This window comes from Amblyraja radiata, chromosome 13 (genome assembly GCF_010909765.2).
Source record: "Amblyraja radiata isolate CabotCenter1 chromosome 13, sAmbRad1.1.pri, whole genome shotgun sequence".
Classification (NCBI taxonomy): Eukaryota; Metazoa; Chordata; class Chondrichthyes; order Rajiformes; family Rajidae; genus Amblyraja; species Amblyraja radiata.
The window spans coordinates 18,196,104-18,216,557 of record NC_045968.1 but is presented as its reverse complement, the minus strand read 5'-3'; the positions used below and the strand labels follow the sequence as shown (position 1 = coordinate 18,216,557).

At 45.8% G+C, this 20,454-nt stretch overlaps 1 protein-coding gene across 2 annotated transcripts in view; it reads left to right on the top strand.

Annotated features, from left to right (window-relative positions):
• The window catches only part of LOC116979668 (solute carrier family 12 member 9-like), a 105,204-nt gene that overhangs the window by 7,460 nt on the left and 77,290 nt on the right, over positions 1-20,454 (top strand). For both annotated transcript variants that reach the window (XM_033031341.1, XM_033031340.1), the window contains exons 3-6: positions 242-379; positions 1,664-1,963; positions 3,106-3,213; positions 3,911-4,022. In XM_033031341.1, the coding sequence (XP_032887232.1) occupies positions 242-379; positions 1,664-1,963; positions 3,106-3,213; positions 3,911-4,022 (658 nt within the window). The remainder of the gene's footprint in view (positions 1-241; positions 380-1,663; positions 1,964-3,105; positions 3,214-3,910; positions 4,023-20,454) is intronic.

Below are 20,454 nucleotides of genomic sequence, written 5' to 3'. Positions count from 1 at the left end.
AGGCGATACCCCCCGGGCGATGTTAAAACCTGTCCTGCGGCTCAAACACCGCGGCCCGGGGTAGTCGAAGCTGCCTGGGGGAAGGTGGGCCCGGTGGCACGGGGTTCTGCAGGGGCAGGGAGGTGACCACATCCAACATTATCCAACCAGCCTTTTATCAATATAAATGCAAACTAGATTGCAAATAATGACTTTGTTTTAAAATGATTTAAAGTTTTCTTTCACGGATGCTTGTTGGCAGATATGATCAGTCGAGCCCTGGGACCGGAGTTTGGAGGCAGCCTTGGAGTATTGTTCTTCTTTGCAAATGTGTGCGGGAGTGCTCTCTATGTCCTGGGTCTTGTTGAATCCATAGTTGACACTTTTGGTTTGCCGCCAGGTAAAGTGATTGGAGGAATTCTGCAATTTTACATGTTTGCAAATGTTGTATTAATTTTTGGGGATGGTTATTCACTTCATTTGGCAGAAAAAGCAAACTGAAGAAGAGCAAGGGTAGGTGAACTGGTGTAAATGGAATGTACATTTAATGTGTTCACAAAACAACATGACAGTTTGATCAGGTCCATTGTACATCCGGCCGTCCGTAGCGGCGACTGTGGAGGTTATGGCCCTGACCATGGGGGAAAATGGAGGAGTACTGACTATACTTTGTCCCTTCCACCACAGTGAAAAATGCTGTGGTGGATGTTTGTGCTAAATCTTATTGTCTATTGTGTGTTCTTTTTCTTTGATTGTACCGCTGCTGGCAAATTCATTTCACTGCACTTATATGTGTATGTGATGAATAAAACTGATTGATTGATTGATTGATTGATTGATTGATTGATTGGTTGGTTGGTTGGTATATCAGGAGAGCTTGGTTCTTTGTGGCGATTGTCCCCACAAAACTGGCAAAAGGCAAAGCATGGGAATAAAGAGAGCCTTTTCTGGTTGGCTGCTGGTGATTAGTGGTGTTCCGCAGGGGTCAGTGTTGGGGCCCGCTACTTTTCACGTTATATATTAATGATGGAATTGATGGCTCTGTAATTCTAAGGTTTTAAAAGGTGCTGGTCAGGCCAGATTTGGAATATTGTGAGCAGTTTTGGGCCCTATATCTGAAGAAGGATGTACTGGCATTGGAGAGGGTCTAGAAGAGGTTTATGAGAATGATCCTGGGGATGATTGGGTTAATATAAGAGCGTTTGAAGGCTCTGAGTCTGTCCTTGCTGAAGTTTAGAATGATGATGGGAGGATCTCATTGAAACCTACTGAATAATGAAAGGCCTAGATAGAACGGATGTGGCGAGGATGTTTCCAGTAGTGGGAGAGTCTAGGAGCAGAGGCCACAGCCTCAGAATAAAAGGATGTCCCTTTAGAATGGAGATGAGGAGGAATTTCTAATTCTGCTCCCATATCTTATAGTCTTATTTAATGTCTTGAGGACAACTTTTTTTCCTGTACAAAAACAAAAGGCCTACAAGAGGAGTCGCACTCAATCATAGCAAGTGATCAATAATAACGAGAGAGAGAAATACTTTATCATGGACCTGGCATTGAGATTGACAGTGAAATAGAAATAAAATACTTAACAAAATGGAAGACTGTTGCAGTTGTACATTTCATACTTAAAATATGTTTGCTTTTGTGGAAAGATGTTTGCTAATTGAAGCACTGTTCTTTGCAGGGCAAACCACGAGCAGTGGCATTCAAGTCCTCCCACACTCCTACTGGTATGAAATTCTCTATGGCACCGTGATTCTCATCATCTGCCTCCTTGTCTGCTTGGTTGGAGCTGACATCTACGCCAAAGCCACCTTCATAATTTTTATCATCGTTATTGTGGTCATCAGCACAATATTTATCAGCTTCTTTGTAGTATCACCAAAATCTATTAATATTACAGTGACATCGGGGAATAATACGGAATTTCGAGAGGGCCTATATACTGGATTTAACCTGTCAACCCTAAAGAGCAATCTTCCATGTAAGTCGATCCGACAATTACCCACAATGTACATTCATAAAATATCTATAAGACAATGTTGAGAGGATCTCTGGATAGAAGGAATAGGTGAAGTTTCAGGTCGAGACACTTCTTCAGACTGAGAGTTAGTGGAGAAGGCAGGAGAATGGGGTTAGGTGGGAGAGATAGATCAGGCATGATTGAATGGCGGAGTAGACTTGGTGGGCCGAGTGGCCTAATTCTACTCCTATCATTATGACCCGAAACGTCACCCATTCCTTCTCTCCAGAGATGCTGCCTGTCCCAATGAATTACTCCAGCATTTTGTGCCTATCTTCGGTGTAAACCAGCATCTGCAGTTCTTTCCTACACAACGTTGAGAGGATATTTGATAAACAAATATGAATTACTACTTAATTGTATTGAATTTATTTATTGATATTAATTTTTAAATTGATCATTTAATAATCCATTGTTACAGAAACATTTTAATGAAGATAATTAATTCTCATTCAGGAAAGTTGGGGGTACAAGCTCATTATCATTTGCTGTTACCCTGATGTTTTTGTTCTTGCTCAGTCATGACACCACTTCCATGCAGTTGGGTCAATGTTACAAGGAAATCTTACTCTGTGGGGAAAGATTGCAGGAAATAGAATGCCAAGACAGACGATTCTTGTTCCACATACCCCAAACTCCAATTCACGTTCATGTGATTGGAGCAGAATTAGGCCATTTGGCCCATCAAGTCTACTCCGCCATTCAATCATGGCTGATCTATCTTTCCCTCCTAACCCCATTCTCCTGTCTTCTCCCCATGACCCCTGACAACCTTACAAATGAAGAGTCTTAACTAGCTCTGCCTTAAAAATATCTATTGACTTGGCCTCCACAGCCTTCCGAGGCAATGAATTCCACAGATTCACCACCTTCTGACCAAAGATGTTCCGCCTCATCTTCCTAAATGAATGTCTTTTTATTCTGAGGCTGTGACCTCTGGTCCTAGACTCTCCCACTAATGGAAACATCCTCTCCACATCCACTCTATCCAGGTCTTTCACTATTCAGTACGACCCCCTCATTGCTTTAAAGAGTTTATTTTCACACTATATCATCATTTTTTAAAACTGACTAGCTTTGTGTTTGTTTGTTTCTCTTTGCAGCTAAGTATGTTGCCGACTACACGACTGGCGTGGTGATGGATTTTGCTGCTGTTTTTGCCGTCATGTTCAATGGGTGCACTGGTATTATGGCTGGATCCAATATGTCAGGTAAACTCAACAGCAAATATCTGATGGATAAACCACATCCATAAAGTTAATAGTAATCCAATCATTGCCTTTGATTTCTGTTACGAGATAATATGCACATGCTTGTTACTATTGCTTGCACTATAGACAATAGGTGCAGGAGTAGGCCACTCGGCCCTTCGAGCCAGCACCGCCATTCAATGTGATCATGGCTGATCATCCCCAATCAGTACCCCGTTCCAGCCTTCTCCCCATATCCCCTGACTCTGCTATCTTTAAGAGCCCTATCTAGCTCTCTCTTGAAAGTATCCAGAGAACCGGCCTCCACCGCCCTCTGAGGCAGAGAATTCCACAGACTCACAACTCTCTGTGAGAAAAAGTGTTTCCTCGTCTCCATTCTAAATGGCTTACTCCTTATTCTTAAACTGTGGCCCCTGGTTCTGGACTCCCCCCAACATTGGGAACACTGATGCTTGCATTATGATATCAGTGAGATTTATGACATGATAGATTAACGACCAGTGTGTGTTTATTGGTATTAACACTGTAATCAACAAATTGTCATGTCTGTTGATAAATTATATTGTTTAATACAGTTTAGTTCAAATTATATTGGTTGTAAAAATCATTTTGTTGATGCATCTTGCAAGATTCAATGAAGTTTAGGGTGCAAAAAGTTAACTAAAATCACGAATCCTTGCCTTTCTATCGTTACCAGGTGATTTAAAGAACCCCAGCTATTCCATTCCCAGAGGCACTATAACAGCTGTAATTTTTACATACATCGTATACAATATTTTATCTCTCATGATCAGCTGTACATGTGACAGGTGAGTCTATCTTCCTTGTGTCCAATCTTGACAACTCCATCTGGTCACTTCCGCTTTTTGTATGATTACAAAAGGAACTTGTTGATCATGTGCTCATTTCAGTTCTGCTTCTCTGCATTTAGAAGTTGCATTAATTGCACTTTTCAATGCAATGCTTGCTTTCAGTGATATATAAATTACGTCAGGCATGTGAATTACTATTTCATTTTCACTGTGTTAATTCCCTCGGAGTTTAGTTGAAATTATTCCTCAGCAACAATCTCACATTAAATTTTAAAACAAAAATATTTCTCAACAAAAGAGTAAAGAAATGTGTCATGAATACAAATTGCCAATTGATAAATACTTGTGTTACAGATAACGTAACATGTTCACAAACACCTTGTGTTATTGGTGATGTTATTGTAATCAGAAACTGCAATGCAAGCAGTACTAATCAATGAGTTGTAATTAAACTTCTGTGAAGCACATGTCAAGGATGGCTTCTGCGCTCTGATCACAATGTAATGCTGTTTTGTAACCACTAAATGGTTTTCATTGAAATGTTACTCTTCAGATGAAGTTATTTTTATTAACTGCCTGCTACAATAATTTACTTTATTAATAAGCAGTTCAGGATGCAAAGTGCAAGGATCTAGTGGGAGGGGGGAACTGAAGGGAATCCACATTAGTCAGGTGTTAGGTAAACTGTTGGGACTGAAGGCAGATGGGTCCCCAGGGCCTGATAGTCTGCATCCCAGAGAACTCAAGGAGGTGGCCCTAGAAATCGTGGATGCATTGGCGATCATTTTCCAATGTTCTCTCGACTCTGGATCACTTCCTGTGGACTGGAGGATAGCCAATGTAACTCCACTTTTTAAGAAAGGAGGGAGATAGAAAACTGGGAATTATAGACCAGTTAGCCTTACATCGGTAGTTAGGAAGATCTGGAGTTGGTTATTAAAGATGTTATAGCAGCGCATTTGGAAAGCAGTGATGGGATAGGTCAAAGTCAGCATGGGTTTATGAAGGGGAAATCATGCGTGACTAATCTTCTGGAATTTTTTGAAGATGTAACAAGTAGAATGGATAAGGGAGAGCCAGTGGTTGTGGTGTATCTGGACTTACAGAAAGCCTATGACAAGGTCCCACACAAGAGATTAGTGTGCAAAATTAGAGCACATGGTATTGGGGGTCGGGTATTGACATGGATAGAGAACTGGTTGGCAGACAGGAAGCAAAGTGCAGGAATTAACAGGTCCTTTTCAGAATGGCAGACAGTGACTAGTGGGGTGCCACAAGGCTCGGTGCTGGAACCCCAATTATTTACAATATATATTAACGATTTAGACGAGGGAATTAAATGTTACCTCTCCAGGTTTGCAGATGACACAAAGCTGGGTGGCAATGTGGGCTGCAATGAGGATGCTATGAGGCTGCAGAGTGATTTGGATAGGTTGGGCGAGTGGGCAGATGTATGGCAGATACAGTTTAATGTGGATAAATGTGAGGATATCCACTTTGGTGGCAAGAACAGGAAGGCAGATTATTATCTGAATGGTGTCAGATTAGGAGAAGGGGAGGTACAACGAGACCTGGATTTGCTTGTACATCAGTCACTGAAAGTAAGCATGCAAGTACAGCAGGTAGTGAAGAAAGCTAATGGCATGTTGGCCTTCATTGCATGAGGATATGTTTAGGAGCAAGTAGGTCCTACTGCAGTTGTACAGGGTGCTGGTGAGACTACACCTGGAGTATTGTGTGCAATTTTGGTCTCCTAATTTGAGAAAGGACATTATTGCTATTGAGGGAGTGCAGCGCAGGTTCACCAGGTTAATTCCCGGGGTGGCGGGACTGACATATGATGAAAGAAGGGGTCAACTGGGCTTGTATTCACTGGAATTTAGGATGAGAGGCTATCTTATAGAAACACATGAAATTCTTAAGGGATTGGACAGGCTAGATGCGGGAAGATGTTCGCGATGTTGGGAGTCCAGAACCAGAGGTCACAGTTTAAGAATAAGGGGTAGGCCATTTAGGACTGAGATGAGGAAAAACTTCTTCACCCAGAGAGTTGAGAATCTGGAATTCGCTGCCACAGTAGGCAGTGGTGGCCAACTCGCTGGATGATTTCAAGAGAGAGTTAGATTTAGTTCCCAGGGCTAAAGGAATCAAGGGATATGGGGGAAAAAGCAGGAACGGGGTACTGATTTTAGATGAACAGCCATGATCATATTGAATGGCGGTGCTGGCTCAAAGGGCCGAATGGCCCACTCCTGGACCTATTTTCTATGTTTCTATGAAAGGCATTTCTCAAACATTAAGAAAAACTTGTTAATAAGATGGGCTTTTTTCAGAGGTTTTCAAGGCAGAGATCTCCTTGCCTCAGTTCTACAACCCCCCCCCCCCCTCCACTCTGCTGCCTCCCCTCCCCACCACTGTCCCCTCACTGCCCCCCCGCTGTCCCCCCCCCTCCCCACTGTGTCCCTCCTCAGCAACTCTACTGCTGCGCCACCGTGCCGCGCTTCCGTCACGCCGGGTTCCCATACCAGGGCTCTCGCTAAACTTTTTTTCCCTGTTGCCAGCCGGGCAACCTTGGCAGCTTTTTAGGTTGCCAAATGACAGCTTAGGTGGTCATTTCAGACGGTTTGCATGACACGTGCGATAATGTGCTCGGACGAAGTGAGTAGTTACCAGTCGGAATTATACTCAATGAAGCATTCACATATTATTTCTGCTTCAAATAAAGTCACAAACTAAACATATTCACCAATCAAGACATGATATATCCCACAATGACATGCAGCAAAATTACAATACAGTATCTCAACTCTTTTTACACATTGCAATTAATGCAATCTCTATTAGTTCTTTCCACTTCCAAACTAAAATGTGGTTGGTTTATTCAGCGTAAGATCAACCTGTGTCAATAAATCCTGGACCATGGTAACATATATGCTTAACCATGCACACTACAGATTGATGCAAGCATGTTTTCTGTGAAGGACCGAAAGTTACCATAACATGGCCATAGCATGGGCCGTTATTGCTATTGGTACAGAAACACTCTCGCTTCCCACATAATTTATCCACAACAAAATATACAGGTTGCAAGGAAGTTTCTATAGGCATTTTATGATAATAGCTGTTAAAACCGACTATACCCATCTGACAGGTTAAACATTACACTAACTGACAAGAGATGGCCAAAGGGCATAACTGCAGCAAATGTTCTTTTGGTAATATATTTAAAGGTGTCAAGACGCCACATTACTAGACATTCAGATTAGATGTACGTGTTGTGAACAGCAATGAAGATACCCAGTTTGTAAGCACCAGATTTAAATAAAATTATTGATAAACGCTTTTTCCATCATTCCCACTTCAGAATTAACGTTAAAATTTCAACTGAAATATCTCCTGACCAAATTTGTGATGTTTATGATCGACTGTCGAAGTAAAACCTGGATAAATCCAACGTATAGTTGTGAATGTTGCTCATTAAATAACTACAGTACTGATACTCCATATTAAGATAATTGATTTGCTGTTAAAATGAATTCTGTAATAATGTATCAACGGCAGCAGTGACAATCGAACACTGCGGTTTCAATATTTCCCGTGTTCACAATATAATTCATCCATCATTATGGACTAAAACAAACATTTCCAGCACAATAGGGTCTGGGAGGGGTGTGTATGTGAATCAGTGCGGGGTGGATAGATAGAAACATAGAAAATAGGTGCAGGAGTAGGCCATTCGGCCCTTCGAGCCTGCACCGCAATTCAATATGATCATGGCTGATCATCCAACTCAGTATCCCGTACCTGCCTTCTCTCCATACCCCCTGATCCCTGTAGCCACAAGGGCCACATCTAACTCCCTCTTAAATATAGCCAATTAACTGGCCTCAACTACCTTCTGTGGCAGAGAGTTCCAGAGATTCACCACTCTCTGTGTGAAAAATGTTTTTCTCATCTCGGTCCTAAAATAACCTCAATCCTTAAGCTGTGACCCCTTGTCCTGGACTTCCCCAACATCGGGAACAATCTTCCTGCACCTAGCCTGTCCAACCCCTTAAGAATTTTGTAAGTTTCTATAAGATCCCCCCTCAATCTCCTAAATTCTAGCGAGTACAAGCCGAGTCTATCCAGTCTTTCTTCATATGAAAGTCCTGACATCCCAGGAATCAGTCTGGTGGGGTGGGTGGGGGGTTAGAAGGCAGTCGGTGCAGAATGGATGGATTGAGGCAGGTGAATCAGTATGTGTTAGTTGGAGTAGGTAAAATTGTGAGGGGAGAGCACGGGGGATGTCAGTGGTGTTGAATGGGGGGGTTCAGTACGGGATGGATGGGGGTAGACAAAAGTGCTGGAGAAACTCAGCGGGTGAGGCAGCATCTATGGAGCGAAGGAAATAGGCAATGTTTCGGGTCGAGACCCTTCTTCAGACTGTTCCCCCCCATTCTTCTTGAATGGGAGGATCAGCACAGGATGAATGGGGGGAGGTGGGTCAGTACAGTGTGGATCGGAGGGTCTGTGCAGGGTGAATGGGGGATCACTACAGGATAAATGAGGGGAAGGTGCAGGGTAAATGGAAGTTGGGTTAGTACGGGATGAATACGTGGATTAGTACAGGATGGATGGGGATCAGTACAGGATGGATGGAGGAGAAGTGCAGGATGGATGGGAAGGGGGGTAAGTACAGTATGAATTGGGGGACCAGTGTAGGATGGATGGGGAATGCAGAATGGATGGCAGGAGAATCAATGCGAGGTGGATAGGGTGATCAGCGCAGGATGAATAGTTGGGTGGGGGGAGGGTAGATGGGGAGGGGAGCACAGGGGATGTCAGTGAGGACTGAATAGAGGCGGGAATGGGGATCAGTGCAGGATGGAGAGGAGGGGTCCCAGGATAAGGGGGGGGGGGTGGAGGGGGCGTACGAGAGAGAGAGAGAGAGAGGGGGGTGGCGAGGTGGGGAGGAAGGAAGGTCAGCGCTCCTCGGACAACATCGCCCCGCTGCCTTGGCCGTTGTGATTTCCTCGCCACCGCCTCCTTCCTCTGCCAGCCAACAGCAAGGTGCGGGGCCGAGCGGTGCAGCTCAAAGATCCTACAGCTATAGGACCTTTGGTGCAGCTGCTTCAGAAGGGTCGGAGCGAATGACGGGTTCCACACAGCGGCAGCAGAGACCGCGACAGCGGCTCCATCTCCTCCTCCCTGATAGCGGCCGCTGCTTGCAAATCCGCTAGCGGCGCTTTCATCACAAACCCTCCCGCATGCCGAGGGAGGGAGGGGGGAGGCCTCGGCGTGCGGGAGGGTTTGTTTTGAAAGCGCCGTTAGCAGGTCTGCAAGCAGCGGCCCTTATCAGGGCGGGCGGGGTGTGGGAGGAGGAGATGGTGCCGCTGTCGCGGCCGCTGCTGCCGCTGTACGGGGCCCGTCATTCACTCCGATCCTTTGTCACCACGCTCCTAGTATCTTTGCGCCGCACGACAGCCGTCGCCGACACGAAACGTCGCGTTCCTTTTCTCCAGAGATGCTGCCTGACCTGCGTAGTTACTCCAGTTTTTGTGTCTATCTTCGATATAAACCAAGTTGCCAAGCCGGGCAAAATGACTCGCCGTTTAGGTTGCCTGGCGGCACTTTGGGTGGTCAGTGGCACCCGGGCAACCGCTAATTTCGAGCCCTGCCATTGTCCATTGTACGCCCCTCCGTTCGCGGCAGTTCCACCACACCAGATCCTTTGGTCATTTGGCCCCCTGTGTGCTCGGCATATACATGTACATGTGCTTCCTATGTGCCGAGCATGTACATGGCCCCCTGTGTGCTCGGCATGTACATGTGCTTCCTGTGTGCTCGGCATTTACATGTACATGACCCCCTGTGTGCTCGGCATCTACATGGCCCCCTGTGTGCTTGCCATCTACATGGCCCCCTGTGTGCTTGCCATCTACATGGCCCCCTGTGTGCTGAGCATGTACATGTACATGGTCCCCTGTGTGCTTGGCATGTACATGGCCTGTTTAATTGTCATATGTACCGACCACAGAACCAGGGTCGGCCTTAGGAGGTGCGGGGCCCAATTGGGAACAATTTTGGTGAGCCCCAGGTTCCCAGCGAAGGTCTGTAGAATCAGAGAAATACAAATAAAGTCTATTATAGACTTTATATCTTTATGGTAGAATGGAAGGTAATCAAAATGCGTGCTTAAAAAGTGCCTGCGAGTTAATGGACCAAACAGATCTAAGCTACATTTCAATCTAAAATTGCATACATGTAAGCCTACAAGTAACAAACAAAATGTGTAGATCACCTCTGAAAAGTACATAGTATAATACCACTTGTTTTAGTGACTGTGAAATGAAAAAAAATAATTTAATTAACTAGATCCAGGAAAACCAATAATTATTGGCGAAAAACCAGTCCAGGCATTACATTTTGGGCTTCAGCCCCATCCTACCCTTTGGACTTCTACCCCATCCTAACTTAGTTGTGTGTGTGTGTGTGTTAGTTATGTGTATGTTAGTTGTCTGTGCGTGATGTGTGCGTGTTAGTTGTCTGTGTTGAGGCAGGTGAATTAGTATGTGTTGGTTGGAGTACGTAAAATTGTGAGGGGAGAGCACGGGGGATGTCAGTGGTGTTGAATGGGGGGGGTTCAGTACGGGATGGATGGGGGTAGACAAAAGTGCTGGAGAAACTCAGCGGGTGAGGCAGCATCTATGGAGCGAAGGAAATAGGCAATGTTTCGGGTCGAGACCCTTCTTCAGACTGTTCCCCCCCATTCTTCTTGAATGGGATCAGTACAGGATGGATGGGTGGGGGGGGGCGGGGATCAGCATTAAATGCACTAGAGCTACTGCGAACTCCCGAATATAGCGACGGTAGGGAATCCCCATTCGGAAGGGAATCCCCGACCTCGCAGAGGTGCGCAGGTACAGTAACACCGGGGAGGTCTTCATTTAGTCAGGAATCTAGGACGTCGGGCAGGATCTCCCAGCAGCAATGGAGCTGGAGGTGCCGACTGCAAGAGAATCCCCGATCTCAGGGAAATCCCCGACCTCGCGGAGACTCGCAAGTATTGTACCTTTAAACACTGAGTAGGGCTTCATGGAGTACGGAAATGTGGCCGTCGGGCAGGACTACAAGTAAGACGGAAGCATAGGGGACTTTGGCCGCCTCTCCCTACCATCCTACTGGCCAATGTACAGTCACTAGAAAACAAAGTGCAGGACTTAAGGTTAAAGGGAGCTGAGGGAATGCTCTGTGTTCTGTTTCACAGAGACATGGCTCACCCCCAGCTCCCCAGATTCAGTGGTCCAGCCTGAAGGGTTCTCCATTCACCATATGGACCGTACGCAGGCATCTGGGAAAGGGAGAGGAGGGGGCATCTGCCTCATGGTCAACCCTGCGTGGTGCTCAGACGTGGCAGTCCTGTCCAACTCCTGCTCTCCACACCTCGAACAGTGAAGTGTCGCCCCTTCTACTTTCCAAGGGAATCCACCTCCATCATCCTGACTGCGGTCTACATCCCACCCCAGGCAGACGTCCGTCTGGTACTGGAGGAGCTGCACGCCGTGGTCAACAAGCACCAGACGGCTTACCCCGCGGCATTTACCACCGTAGCTGGGGACTTCGACAAAGCCAACCTGAAGAAACCGCTCCCTAACTTCCACCAACATGTCTCCTGCAGCACCAGAGGATCAAACTCCCTTGACCACTGCTACACGACCATCAAAGACGCCTATCGCTTTATCCCTTGCCCTCACTTTGGAAAATCTGACCATTCAGCCAGCGGTGCTGCTTCTTCCTGCATACAGGCAGCAAGTGAAGAAAGCATCCCCAGAGGTGAGGACTGCACAGAGCTGGTCGGGAGTGGGGGGGGGGGGGCAGATGAACAACTCCAGGACTGCTTGGAGTCTGTAGACTGGGCAATCTTCAAGGACTCGGCAACAGACCTGAATGAATTCGCCACAGTCATTACCGACTCCATCAGGAAATGTGTGACTTCATAAACCTTCCAAGTGTTTCCTAACCAGAAGCCTTGGATGAACCATGAGATCCGCATTCTTCTGAAGGGAAGATCCTGGGCATTCAGGACTGGCGATGCAGAGGTCTATAGGAAGTCCAGATAAGACCTTGGTAAGGCCATCAAAAAGGCCAAAAGGGACCTGCTCTAAGCTGGAGGATGAGACTGATGTATGGCAACTGTGGCAGGGCTTGAATGCCATCACCTCCTACAAGGCAAAATCAGGAGGCGGCTCAAACAACAGCGAAGCATCACTCCCTGACGAGCTCAATGCGTTCTACGCACGGTTCGATAGGAGGAACACTGATGTGCCTTCCCGAGCCCCTATTCGTCCTGATGGTGTTACAGTCATAGTCACGGAGGCCGACGTCAGAAGATCATTCAGTGGGGGTGAACCCTCGGAAAGTGCCTGGACCTGATGGTATACCCGGCCGTGTTCTAAAAACCTGTGCGGACCAACTGGTTGGAGTTTTTGCAGACATTTTCAACCTCTCACTTCTGAGGTCTGAGGTTCCCACCTGCTTTAAGAGGGCATCAATAATACCGGTGCCCAAGAGTAAGGTGACGTGACTCAATGATTATCGACCAGTGGCACTAACGTCTGTGGTGATGAAGTGCTTTGAAAGGTTCGTTATGGTGCACATCAACTCCTACCTCGACAAGAACCTCGACCAACTACAGTTCGCATACCACCACAACAGGTCAACGGTAGATGCAATTTCACTGGCTCTCCACTCTGCACTGGACCACTTGGACAATAAAAAAACCTACGTCAGGCTGTTGTTTATAGACTACAGCTCGGCGTTTAATACCATCATCCCTCCCAAGCTGGTTACCAATTGCGGGCTGGAAGAGTCTGTGTACCACGTGTACATGGAGTGTGTGAGGCTGCAGCCACTGTTTGAATACCTAAAGGGGCTGCTCCTTGCCTTCTGGCTGCATTTTTCACCCACCATCCTCATCTTTGGACACCCTGTGCGTAGGGGAGAGGGTAGGGCTGAAGATGTTCTGGTTGGGTTGCTCCTGGGCCTGGCCAAGCTGGCCATCCGCGAGTCAAGGCACCAGACGGTGGAGGGCTCTACCCGAGCCGGCTGCCTGCCCCTTTTCCGGGGTTACGTCCGTGCCCGGGTGCGGATAGAAAGGGAATACGCCCTGTCTACGGGCACCCTGAGGGAGTTCCGCGACCGCTGGGCACCGAGGGGGGTTGAATGTATCCTGGACAAGGATTGCAATATAGTTGTTGAGCAGTTGCTTAGCATATTTGTTTGTCTTGTATTATGGTGGTGTTTTGTTTTATTGTATTGTAAATACTATTTTAATATTTGAATAAATATTTTTGATAAAATAAAAAAAAAGCTGGTTACCAAGCTCACGGAACTGGGCCTCTGCGCATCCCTCTGCAATTGGATCCTCGACTTCCTCATCCACAGACCAGTCTGTTCGAATTGGAGGAACCACTTCAGTACCAATTAGTACGGGAGCACCTCAAGGCTGCGTGCTCAGCCCCCTACTTTACTCACTCTATACTCATGACTGCGTAGCCGGTCATAGTGCGAACTCCATCATCATGTTCGCCGATGACACCACTGTGGTTGGGACGAATCACAGATGGGGACGAGTCAGAATAGAAAATGAGATCGACCGACTGACCAAATGGTGCCAGCACAACAACCTAGCTCTCAACATCAGTAAGACCAAGGAACTGATTGTGAATTTTAGTAGGGGAAGGATGAGGACCCACAATCCTGTTTATATGGTGGAGAGGGTCAATAACTTCAAATTCCTGGGCGTGCATATATCAGAAGATCTTTCCTGGACCCAGCACACCGATGCAATTGTAAAGAAGGCACATCAGCGACTCTACTTCCTGAGAAGATTCTGGAAATTCGGCATGTCAAAGAGGATTCTCCTAAACTTCTACAGGTGCACGGTAGAGAGCATTCTGACTGGTTGCATCGTGGCCTGGCTTGGCACCTTGAACGTCCAAGAGCAAAAAAGACTACAAAAAGTTGTGACCAGTCCATCTCCGGCTTTGACCTCCCCACAGTCGAAGGGATCTATCGTAGTCGCTGCCTCAAAAAGGCAAAATCATCAAGGACCCACACCATCCTGGCCACATACTTATCTCACCACTGCCATCAGGAAGAAGGTACAGGAGCCTGAAGACTGTAACGTCCAGGTTCAGGAACAGCTACTTCCCCACAGCCATTAGGCTATTAAACACAATGAATAAGCTATGAGCTCTGAACTGCAAAAGACTATTATTATTTGTTATTTGCACTATATTTGTTATTTATTGTATTTTTTCTTTTTTTTTCTCGTTATATACAATGTTTACATATTCACATATTCTGTTGTGCTGCAGCAAGTAAGAATTTCATTGTCCCGTACGGGACATATGACAATAAAACACTCTTGACTTGACCCTTGAGGTTAGGACCAGCATTTCCTGGTCAGTGTTGTTGCACAGTGCGGCAGCAAGTAGCAGAGGCAGTTGGAGCCAGATCCTGCGACTTTCACGGTTGCATCAATCCTAGTGAGCAAATTAATAGATGTAATATTGAATGATTTTGCATTATATGACTTAATACATTAGTCTTTTAATGAAACTGAATTGAAAAGCATTCTTTAAGGTGAATTCATTTAAAATATGTGACAAATATCATGTCATTTTAGCCAAGCTTGTGCCCATTAGTGAAGAAATGTTACTCTGACCACGCATTAGTCATTCTTGCACAATGCAGTCAGATCGTTATGCTCTCTTAAAAGAAAGCATTTAACCTCCTGTGCTTTTATACACCACCTTTCAGTGCAATTACATTCTGCTGTAGAAGTGCAGCATTCTCCAATTGATGAATGTATTTTATGTTTTTATCTAGTCTAACGCGCTTATGTAGGTCACCTTCACTTGTTCAGTGATAAATTCACAGCAATAAATCAATTATTGCGACGCTTACTGAATTAGATGCAAAAATGGAAATAGAGGAAGAACTTGGCCTTTCAAAAGGCATCTGTGAGACGGGCGATGTTTTGGGCTTCATTGGCCTGAGATGTTAACTGTTTTCCTTTCTACATATGCTGCTTGACTGGGTGCGTTCTTCCAGCTTTTGTATCATATTCCAACACCTGCCTTCTAATTTGCTTTCCATTATTGATTAGATAGTAGGTTTTAACTAAAGATAATGGAATGTTATTATGGAGGGCGAATAAACGAGCCACGAGTGGTGAAAACAAAGAGAACTTTATTGTTCAGGTAAAGAAATCAACACAAACGCGAATGGGGGAGGGCTGACCCAGGCCTCCATACTTATACCCTGGCACACCCCTAACCCTCGTGACAACTGCTTCCCACCATTACCCAGTCACATGACCCTACCCCCGACTGCCGAGGGTTCGAATACAGGTAGCCTAACCACCCGGTGGCCCACATTATACCTTTTAATAAAATTACATTGACATCCTTAAAATGTTTGGTAAAATGCATTTTTCCTTTCAAATTTGCAAAATATGAATGACATGTAAGGCAGGTTATTAAATTTATACAATGGTGATTCCTTTTGGAAAATTAAAAACAAAACTCGGTGCTACCTTCATGTTTATTGATCGATGTTAGATAGGCTTCATTTTCCGGTTCTGATTGACCAAGCTGTGGGTTGCACAGCAATATGCAGACACAAGGAGCTGCAGATGCTGGTTTACATAAAGAAGACCCAAGAGTGCTGGAGTGACTCAGCGGGTCAGGCACCATCTCTGGAGAACATGGGTTGGTGATGTTTTAGGTTGCCAAGTGTCCTGAACAGAAATGTCACCTATCCATGTTCTCCACAGATGGAACGACGACTGTCAGAGTAGAACACACACACACACAGTCTACTGCCATTTATTGCTGGTACTGGCTTTTCAACAACATTGCTTAGCCTACCTGCTCCACCAGTTCTAAGGGACTGTCCTTTGTAACCTTATGCTCCTTTCTTTTGTATTCTGCCCTTTAGAATGAGTTCTACAGTGTGAGCTCACTCTAACACAGATATCCCTTTGCATTCCCACACATGCAATCTCTCACTTCTTTCTCCATTTCCCTATTTTGATGCAAGATTGTTTCCCTGAAACATCAGCTCTGTTCCTCTTATCACAGATGCTGCCTAACCTGCTGAGTGAATCCTGCATTTTCTTTTTCATATTTAAGGTTTAGGCAGATTTCCTAACCATGCATTTGAGGCTCAAAATTGTTTTAAGACATTCTGATTGTTGGGTTTTTATGTGGTTTTTGGGGGAGGAGTTCAGAGATTTGATGCTCTAATTTACCAGATTACAAATATTTCAGATTGTTGCATAAAATTATTTTTGTTTTCGGAAGCAGACAGAAAACTGAAAGTTTTGTTGAAGGCTGTACTATTACTGTAATTTTTAACATTGTTTTGGAGAAGTTGTATCAGAATTACTTGGACTGACCAGAAGAGGGTGCATGGGATAAGTGTTTCTTCCTCTGCTTCCTGTTTTACCCAAGGCAACAACATTTCTTCTAACTATACAGACGTTATTGAAAAAAAATGTAAATGAGAAATGATAATTAGCGATCTGCTTTCTTGCCGCCTGTATCCCTGCACTGGACTGCTTTCTCGTTGCCACTCCAGCTTCTCTACAGACTTCTCTTCATTGCATCTGCATTTGGTTTGAGGCTGCAGTTTCCTGTTTAATCTGGGCATTCTGCATACACTCCTTCAGGTCACTGTTCAGTTGCAGCTTCACCTGACAGCAGTTGCCATCTTTATATAAACACATACACAGCAACATGAGCCAGATGGTTTCAGTTATCATCAAAGTCTGCTCATCTATTATACCTTAAGCACACATTCAGCACATATCTTCGAATGGGATCAATTCAATTCAATAAAGGATTCAATTCAATACTGAAATCAACTATATGATCATTAGCTGGTGTTGATTGTTAAACGTAAGAACCTAAGTTGTGACTGAGAGCAGCGATGTAATGGGTGGCAATCACTGGCCGTCCAGTCACAACGTTAACTCTGGATGGAGCTGTCATGCAAACAATTAGTAACCAATTTAGCAATTAGAGTTCTATTAGAGTGCCTGTACTTTGAATTGTTCAGCACTGTCTGAATTGTTTAAAGCAGAAACAAAATGCACAAGTGTGGGAATATGTTGGCACTATTAAAGGTCTTGGGGAGAAAGTAGCAATGTTACAAAATTTTGAGATAAAAAAATCAAGGCTGCAATTTATCCCATCAGATAAAGCATAAAAATAAGTTTAATTTGATACCTAATTCACCTAATATCTTCAGTATTAAAAATGTTATGGCCATTTTCATACTCGGAAATTAGCATTTTGTTCCCCATTGCTTTTCCATTGACTTAATACAAAAGCTGTGATCGAGGACAGTCAAAAGCCCATAACTTTCTTAAAAATTAAGAGAACTGAATGAAATGTTCAGTTATTATAGATTGAAGCATTCGGAAACAAATATAAAACATCTTACTTGGATGACCTGAAATTAAAGCATATAATTAGTTAGTTACCTAATTGTAGCTAATTACAAAATTGACTGTTGTGACGGAAATAGTAATAAACACCCAGATTGCCTAGAAAATTCAAAAATGTGATATTCTCAAGATCAGAACTTTAATATTATTGTATTTTACTTCGGAGTCACATGAGTGACTACGTGAAGAACCCGCTCAGTGCGCAGGCGCGGCATTACGCCAGCAGTGCAACAGCGGCTGCAGCGGGATTTAGGCGCTCCCGCTACAGAATGAAACGGACCGTCAGGTGAGTATCCTGAGGTCGGGTTTCTTTTACAGGGGAGCCTTTTTCTGCTTGTGTTTTACAGGCAGAGAAAAAGGCTCTGGAACAAAACTGTCCCCCGTTCGAGGAGGAACGGTTTCCGTCGGGGAGGGGGGGCAGCAACAGGCAGTAGGAGCGTTTACTCGGTATTCCGCTATTCCCCGACACCGTGCCGAGCCCAGCCCGCTAGTACCTGAGCAGCGGGCTGGATGCATAGCCACCCGAAGAGGCATCCGGCAGGTGTTTCCCGATTTCGGACGGGACGTCTCTCCACCCGCACGGGGGGAGAGAGAACCGCCTGAGCCACTGGAGCGGCTCTCGGAGCAGGTGCCTGCGAGACGCGCTGCTTGAGGGGCGCTCTCGCTACTACAAGGCACAAAAGCTCTAGAAGAAGGCGGTAGGAACAATTACCGGGCGCTCCGCTATCACCGCGCCGAGCCCAGTCCCGCTAGTGCCTGAGCTGCGGGCTGGATGTTTAGCCATCCGAAGAGGCATCTGGCCGGTGGCTTCCGACTTGTCGGAGGGGATGTCTCTCCACCCGCAGGGAGAGAGACAGCCACCTGAGCCGCTGGAGCGGCTCCTGGAGCAGGAGCTCCTGCGAGACACGCTACGTGAGGGGCAGTCTCGCTGGGGGTTCAGGCATACCCTCCACAGTGCCTAGGCACTGCCCATCGCTTCCTCCTTAGTGTGGTTAGCTTTGGGGTGACCAGGGGCTGGGCTGGTCATGAAGAGGGGTCACTGGCTGAACAACATCGGGAGTATGCTTGAGGTACAGGATCAGGAAGAGCTGCTGGGTGTGGCCGCTATGTGGCTCCACCACTAGCGAGATGGTTTTTCAGTCTCAACTGATGGCCAGCTTACTACCTGTTCTTTCAAAAATCTCCAAGACAGGTAGTCATGAGGCGTTGGAGTTCATCACGCTTCCCCTAAATTGCATTTACTCAAAGTGGCCACCATTATTGGAGGGTACATTGAGCATCGCTTTAAAAAAGCCAAAATATCAAAAAATGAATTTGATATCCCTGACGTCGGCTATCATTTTCGCATGCTCTTCCAGAGGGTTACGGTAGTATGGCAAAACACCTGACCTACTGTTCGCAGTGCTCCGCAACTTCTCAGGAAGTTAAAAAACCTGCCCTCAAAGAACGCCAACCTCACAAAAACTGGACGAAGTGTCCAAAATATCGGCGCAAGAGGGCAGGGTCTGGAATGAGCGCCACACGTAAACCAGTTAGCAGTACCTCTAATGCGTCCACCAGGAGGGTCCACCTCATGGTACTGGTGAAAGCTCGGGGCCTGCATGCCAAACCCGTAAGCCTTTCAGGCTAAGGCCCAGAGCAGGCCCCATGGAAAATGCGCCACCCCCCAACACCACCACCACGTCAGACAACGTGCAAGACTCGTTGGACCGGCAGGAAACAGAAGAATACCCATAATCATGGAGGTAGGTGGGTCTGGTTCCTACCAACGTATAGAAAATAGGGGCTTAATACTAACAGGGGAGATTACACCTGTTTTAAGAAGCACGGGAGTCTATCACAATTGATCAGTATATACTCAATGGCTTAGTGGATACAAAATACAATTCATACTAGAAAAATTGCCACCAGTTCAACATTTACCCCAGAGGGTACTTTCCCTCTCCGTTAAAGGAACGAGAGGGACAAGCTGTACTGGTGAGACTAATTACAAAGGGTATCATGGGAAACATGAACCCTTGGAATTCGTATCAAATATTCGTCACTAAACCGAAAAAGATGGTGGATGTCGCATCATCATTGACTTAACTTCACTAAATATGGTTGTTAAGTATATACATTTCAAAATGGAAACGGTTGTTACTGCCAAACAACTAATTTCCAAAGGATACTTCATGGCAAGCATTGATCTTAAAGATGTTTACTATTTTAGTACCATTCACAAGGATCATCGCAGATACCTGAAATTTACCTGGATGGGGCAGCTATGGCAATTTAAAGCGTTACCCAATGGGAAAATAGGCAAGACCATGGAATTGACTATGTTAGCTGTATCAGCTACCAAACAGTTATTCGAAACCCTAAGATTGTCTTACATCCAGATAAATCTAGGTTGAAGCCATCCACAATCATGGACTACTTGGGCTTCACAATTAATTCAGTCTACGTGACTGTAACTTTGCCAAGAGACAAAACAGTTGAATTGGCACAATTGGCTCTCGTCAGCAGCGGCCTCTGCAGTCCGTCTGCGTTTTTATTATTTTATGTCTATGTTTTTATGTGGTTTTTGTTATTTTTTGTTGGGTATGTGTGTGGGGGGGTGGGGGTGGGGTGGGGGGGTTGGGGGTAACTTTTAAATCTCTCCCTGCACGGGAGACCCGACCTTTTCTTTGTCGGGTCTCCGTTGTCGTTGGGGCTGCAACGAGGAGCGGCCTCCAACAGGAAGACCGGGGGCTCTGGTGCCGACTACTCACCTCACCGTCGCGGAGCTGGCCGAGTCCAGAGCGGGTGGAGCTGTGGTGGACGCTGCTGCGACCCGACCCCCGGAGATTCGGTGGCTGCAACTGCGGGTCTGGCGGACGGTAACACCGGGAGCCCGCGGGTCCCTGGAGGGAGACCGCTTTTCGGGGCTTCCGCAACGGCGACTTC